The following is a 5796-nucleotide window of genomic DNA, read 5'->3' on the forward strand; positions in this document are numbered from 1 at the left end:
ACTTACTAAGATAAGATTATGAAAGGGAAAACATTGTAGATTGAGACGCTTTAGTAAATTGTTTCGCTGTGTACACAAGAGCATGTCTGATCATCAGTAAAGCAAGCTAGCTTGGCGTAATCAAAAAGGAAAGCGCGTTGCTTTGAAAGATAAACAATGAAGTACTTTGATTATCTACTAAAGATTAGAAGAAGGTTGCCCCATTCATCAAACAGTTCAAATGTTTATGATCAGCAGTTTATTAAGCAGAAATAGCTGATCTTTTGCCGTGTGTAAGGCAGACAAGAAACAAAGATAACTCATGACTGATATTTGATTAAGATCTAGTCGAGCACCTTTGTAATATGATAATAATTTGTGACCAGGACACTTTTCCATAATTGTGTTCCGTGTATATGTAATTATATAATGCCTTTGTGCCACAAGTGAATATATTGCCACTTGCCAGAACCCTAGCAATCTCTCAATCCATATCATGACGAAATAAAGGGATGTGTAAAAAAGGGAGCATAAAATCAAATCTTGTAGTTAAATTAATATAAACCAACAAACCATGATGCTGATTCTGTATACTGCTCTTACCTAACACGCAGAATGTAAGCACAGAAACCGCTGGTATTTTGAATCTTATGATGGAGATTGCAAAGCGGGATGGGATTAAGGACGTACATGGAAACACTTTAGTCACAATTACATATGAAGGGGGGGCGGGGGGTTTGTACATGTGATTAGCGCTAATTCTTGGTAGGGCTACTGATGATAATCAGGGCTCACGAGTTTTAACAGGTTGGCCCAGTAGTCCTTGTTGTTGTTGTTCGCAGAAGAGGTGGTAGCAGCAGTAGTGGTCACTGTAGACGGTGTTGAGCTGTCGATGTCGCTGTCAGCCTGCTGACTCATCACGAGCTCCTCCCACAGCAAAGCAGCAGACGGCGCTGGCGTCATGGGCAAGGCATGATGATGGGGCAGCCTTTTTGTATTATTATCGGAAATAATATAGTTATTCTCCAAGCCTGCGAATTGTGGCGCGCCATCTGGCACCAAGTGATTGGCGCTCACCTTGCCTCGTTGGCTCTGCAGCCACAGCGTTGCTTGCTGATCTGTGAGCACCAAGTGATTGGCGCTCACCTTGCCTCGTTGGCTCTGCAGCCACAGCGTTGCTTGCTGATCTGTGAGGCTCGCATTGGTGGGAAGCTCTGTGCGGTTGAAACTCGCACTGGGTGCAGCTTGGGTTAATGATGAGCTACAGCTTCCGTTTCCGGCAATGTCAATTACGCCAGAGCGCGGCTCGAGCGAATTTTCCAGAAACGGCAAAGTTTGCTGCAATAGCTGCTGGTCGAGGGCATTAGAAGGCAAATTACTGCTATAATCATATTCTACCTCATTGAGGTTTAATCTACTAGATTCTGTATTGATAAGGGGATTGACTAGCTTAGAGCAAGGCAATATATTAGCAGAATTATTTGATGCGTACTGTTCATGCATGGCTGATCCGCCCTGCAGCTGCTCATCATGCTTAACATTATCCGCATAATTAGCAGCTGTACCTTGGCAAGCACCCAGCATTTTCATCATCAATAAGCGGGTTAAGAGCTGATTCTGGCAATCGGAGCTTACGCAACTCTCATTAAGATGACCGGTGGATTTGAGGAAATTCACGGCTAATCGAGCCTCAGCTTCAAGCCGAGCAATCTCCAATTGTTGTGCCAAGGCAGGGATCACTTGGGCAGTAGGAGCTGTATTATAACTAGGGGAATTATTATTGCAGAGGAGAGAGGACTTGAAAAGACAGTAAGGGTAGCAGTACTCGGCCATCAGCTGGAGCGCCAGGTTGGAAGGAGCTGCTGGGCGATGGGTGACTGGATCGAGGCCCATTTTCAAGAGACGCTTCTTCAATCGGGTATTCCAGTGGTTCTTAATCTCGTTGTCTGTTCGGCCTGGCAAATGAGTAGCTATGGTCGACCACCTATTATAATTAAAAACAAAAAACAAAAAAAAGATTACTCATCTTTTGATGTTATTCCACCAGCATACCTTGCATCAAACCTACATTAATTTACCATATACGTAGCCCTTCATGCATCAATCTATCGAATTAAACATATAATTAACCCTAACCCTACTTCGATATGTTTACATGCATCATTAAGCTATATATATCTAATAAAACATGTAACTATCCCTAGCCCTAGCTTACATCAAACTATCTAGTTTATCATATAATTAGCACCCTAACTCTAGCTAGCTTCCAGCATCAAAGCTATATAGTTTATCATTTCGTTAGCCCTGAGCTCTCATTTGGGTTAAGATAGCCCTACCGGTTTCCAAGGACGGCATGAAGCTGGATAATTGTGTGCTCTTCTTGAGAAGAGAAGTTGCCACGCTTTATGCCTGGCCGGAGATAATTTGTCCAACGCAATCGGCAGCTCTTCCCACATCTTGATAGCCCTAGTATATTATAATTATACATACACAACGCATTAACAATTTCACGTCAATCCAAGCTCTAATAATTTTGTAGCATTCTTTATATATGATCAGTATTATTGAATTGAGGCCAGCGCCTAATTATATGTTGCAGCTCTTTTTATAACATGACACGAACATTTAAACTAGTGCTTAATTCAGGCATAATTGACGCCGTTGATTCTCCCAAAGGCTTCATTTTACCAGTAATTACACCACCTAGAAACCAATTTGAAGCGACGTCAAGCAAGTGTCTGCATGGGATTTTCAAAAAAATATATATACATACGTAACTTTTGCAAAATTGGGTTTTAAATTTTCATGTACAAATAAATAAGCCATGTATATAATGGTCTAGGATGTTGAATTTAAGGGAAAAATTGCAGAATTCTTAATTTAGTGAAACCTCTAGCCTATGGCTGCGAATTTAGGGCCTAATTTAAATCATGCAAAGAGCACTACAGCTATAACAACATTAATTGAAACTGAATACTAGAGAGCATCATTGTATCTAGCATATTACAAGTCACATTAATCAGCTCATCCCTAATTGATCCGTTGCGCAATGCTTTCACTAACGGGGGGGGGGGGGGGGGGGGGGGGTGGCGGGTTCTTCTTAGGATGATCCTTGGCATTGATATTTTACCGGCTTGCTTAGGAAGAGCTCGCCAGCTTCCATGGCCGTTGCTCTCGATGAATGCGATGAGCTTGTGATCCTCTTCGACGGTCCAAGGGCCTTTCTTAAGACCAAGCTTTTCGCAACAAGGTGTACGCACCATAGCTTGCTTGCTTTCTGAGTAGAAAAGAGAACTCTAAGGGTTTCTGCATACACAACACAAATGTATGGAAGCCTCGGGGGAAGTAATAAATCACCAGAAAAGTTTTACATGTCACAAAGTCTACTTCCCACATCAACGCGTGTGCAAAGGTTTACTACTTCCCACATCAACGCGTGTGCAAAGGTTTACTTTTTCCCTCGAGGAAAGCAGCAGAATTAATACCTGATGGACCCTAAGATGGTTGTTGGATTTGGACCTTCCTTTAAAAAAAAACTTAAATATCTTGTAGGCTTTTGGAGAAGTATCAAATCTTGTTTACTTTATCACCAAACACCCTTAGTACATTGAAAAGAGAATTAATTTCTAATTGACCCAAACCTTGTTGGATTTGGGCTTCCTACTAACAGGTCTTGTGGCTTGGAGAGAAACGTCAAGTTTTGTGTTTAAATCACCCATCACCCATCACCCATCCAACTCTGTAACTTCTCTCCAATATCATGGTGAAGGCATACTAGTTACACATGGGAACTTAGATACAAATGCAAAGTTGACTACTCTAGTAATAAAGGACTCTGTCTTCACACCTTGTTGGCCCCAAGTAGCTTTTATAGACAAGACTAACTTCAGTACATTGAAAAGAGAATTAATTTCTAATTGACCCAAACCTTGTTGGATTTGGCCTTCCTACTAACAAGTTTTGTGGCTTGGAGAGAAACATCAAGCCTTAGGTTTACTTAAATCACCCATCACCCATCACCCATCCTCCTCTATAACTTCTATCCAATATCATGGTGAAGGCACATTAGTAACACATGGGAACTTATATACAAATGCAAAGTTGACGGCTCTAGTAATAAAGGACTCGATCTTCACACCTTGTTGGTCCCAAGTAGCTTTTATAGACAAGACTACCTTTAGTACATTGAAAAGAAAATTAATTTCTAATTGACCCAAACCTTGTTGGATTCGGCCTTCCTACTAACAGGTCTTGTGGCTTGGAGAGAAACGTCAAGTTGTGTGTTTACTTAAATCACCCATCACCCATCCTCCTCTGTAACTTTTATCTAATATCATGGTAAAGGCACACTAGTAATACATGGGAACTTAGATACAAATGCAAAGTTGAGGGCTCTAGTAATAAAGGACGCGGTCTTCACAACTTGTTGGCCCCAAGTAGCTTTTGTAGACAAGACTAACTTTAGTAAGCTAATAAAAAAAGTGTTTCTCTATTAGAATCTCAGAACAAGCTTGTTCGTTTCTGACCCCGGCTCAAAAAACAAAAAAACTAACTTCAGTGGTTATAGAAGGTCATAAGACATGTAAATACAAAATATTTTATCTCATTGACATGAAGTCTACTTGCTTTTAGTTTCCACCTACCTCATAATGTATTTCCTAAACCTAATCATGTCCAAAAACTTAACATAATCATGTATTTCCTAGACCTAATCATTGACATAAAGTCTTTTAGTTTCCACTTGCCTCATAATGTATTTCCTAGACCTAATCATGTCAAAAAACTAAAGTTTTTTTTGTCTTACTATTGTAATAAAAGTGTACAAATTTACAAATTTAGCCCTTGGTGCCTTTGATCAAAGGTCTTGCGGTTTCTTCTTTGATAAGGTTTGGATTGGTGTTTTTGCTTCTTGCTATGCTCGCATAATCCTTTTAGTACACCTGCTTTATGGGATTTCTGTGGCCCCACCCTCCACTCTCCCTAGTGGGTTAGTGCTTGAAATGCACATCAAACCCTTAATTGTGTTTTTGTACATGGTTGAAATGAAGATGTTCATCATTGAGGAAAAAACCAAGGAGCCTTTGCACCTTTTTTATTTTTAAACCATGACGTGCCTAGATTACATTGATTGTGGGCATTAGATAATAGTATGCTTGCACATCATGCCAAATGGATGGTGGAACTTTTTGCATGGTAGTTCTCTTTAAAGCAAGTTCTTATGATGGATAAAAGGTAAGTAATTACATAAAACAATCATGACTTTGCATACATGTGTGTTAAAAAAAAATTCATTCACTCCAAGAGAATCATTGTTTTTCGGCGCTTAGTTTCCATGCCTGGTCGCGCGCAAGATAATTTGAAATGTCGGGGGCATGGAAGAATATTTGGAAAGATTTTGAATTTGAATGAAAAGTAGACCGTTCGAAATAAGCATCGAAAAAGCTGTCGAAATATACGTCGAAAAGAGCATGGGAATATTTTTTCGACTCTTGTTTCCACCCTATTTCCCACATATTTTACGATGCTTTTTTCCACTCTTATTCCGATGCTTTTTTTCACGCTTATTTCGATGCATATATCGACGGCGCAGGTTTTTACAGTAAAACAAAACCTCTCTTTTTTTTGCATTTTTTTCGTGCGCGTGTGTTTTGCTTGCTTCCTCACCAGGTATGCCTCCTTTTCCCTCTCACTCCCATCTCCTCTTGGTTACATGTACATGTGATGTAAAATGTCTGTGTAATTATGAGTAATTTTCTTATTTTTTTGCTTTCTCATTTGTTTTGCAGGTTCTTTCTCTCTCCCAAGCTCTTCTCCACC

General features: G+C 40.1%; 1 protein-coding gene across 1 annotated transcript; it reads right to left on the minus strand.

Moving 5' to 3' along the window:
- Window positions 1–597: 597 nt before the first annotated feature.
- On the minus strand, window positions 598–3346 carry LOC147605331 (uncharacterized). The gene is made up of 3 exons (XM_086794163.1): window positions 3110–3346; window positions 2316–2445; window positions 598–1963 (listed from the first exon to the last, which is right to left on the minus strand). The coding sequence occupies exons 1-3, from the start codon at window positions 3240–3242 to the stop codon at window positions 751–753; spliced, it is 1476 nt and encodes a 491-aa protein (XP_086650289.1). The 5' UTR covers window positions 3243–3346; the 3' UTR covers window positions 598–750.
- Window positions 3347–5796: the final 2450 nt, after the last annotated feature.

The sequence above is a fragment of the Cibotium barometz genome, chromosome 60 (genome assembly GCF_041138505.1).
Source record: "Cibotium barometz isolate CiBa-2024 chromosome 60, ASM4113850v1, whole genome shotgun sequence".
Classification (NCBI taxonomy): domain Eukaryota; kingdom Viridiplantae; phylum Streptophyta; class Polypodiopsida; order Cyatheales; family Cibotiaceae; genus Cibotium; species Cibotium barometz.

What these genes read in the sequence shown, in the direction of transcription:
- LOC147605331 (XM_086794163.1), bottom strand. Translation starts at nt 3,242, where the DNA reads ATGGTGCGTACACCTTGTTGCGAAAAGCTTGGTCTTAAGAAAGGCCCT. An exon ending in AGCTCTTCCTAAGCAAGCCG is followed by an intron (nt 2,446 to 3,109) that starts GTAAAATATCAA and finishes ATAATATACTAG; the next exon opens with GGCTATCAAGATGTGGGAAG. An exon ending in CATGCCGTCCTTGGAAACCG is followed by an intron (nt 1,964 to 2,315) that starts GTAGGGCTATCT and finishes TAATTATAATAG; the next exon opens with GTGGTCGACCATAGCTACTC.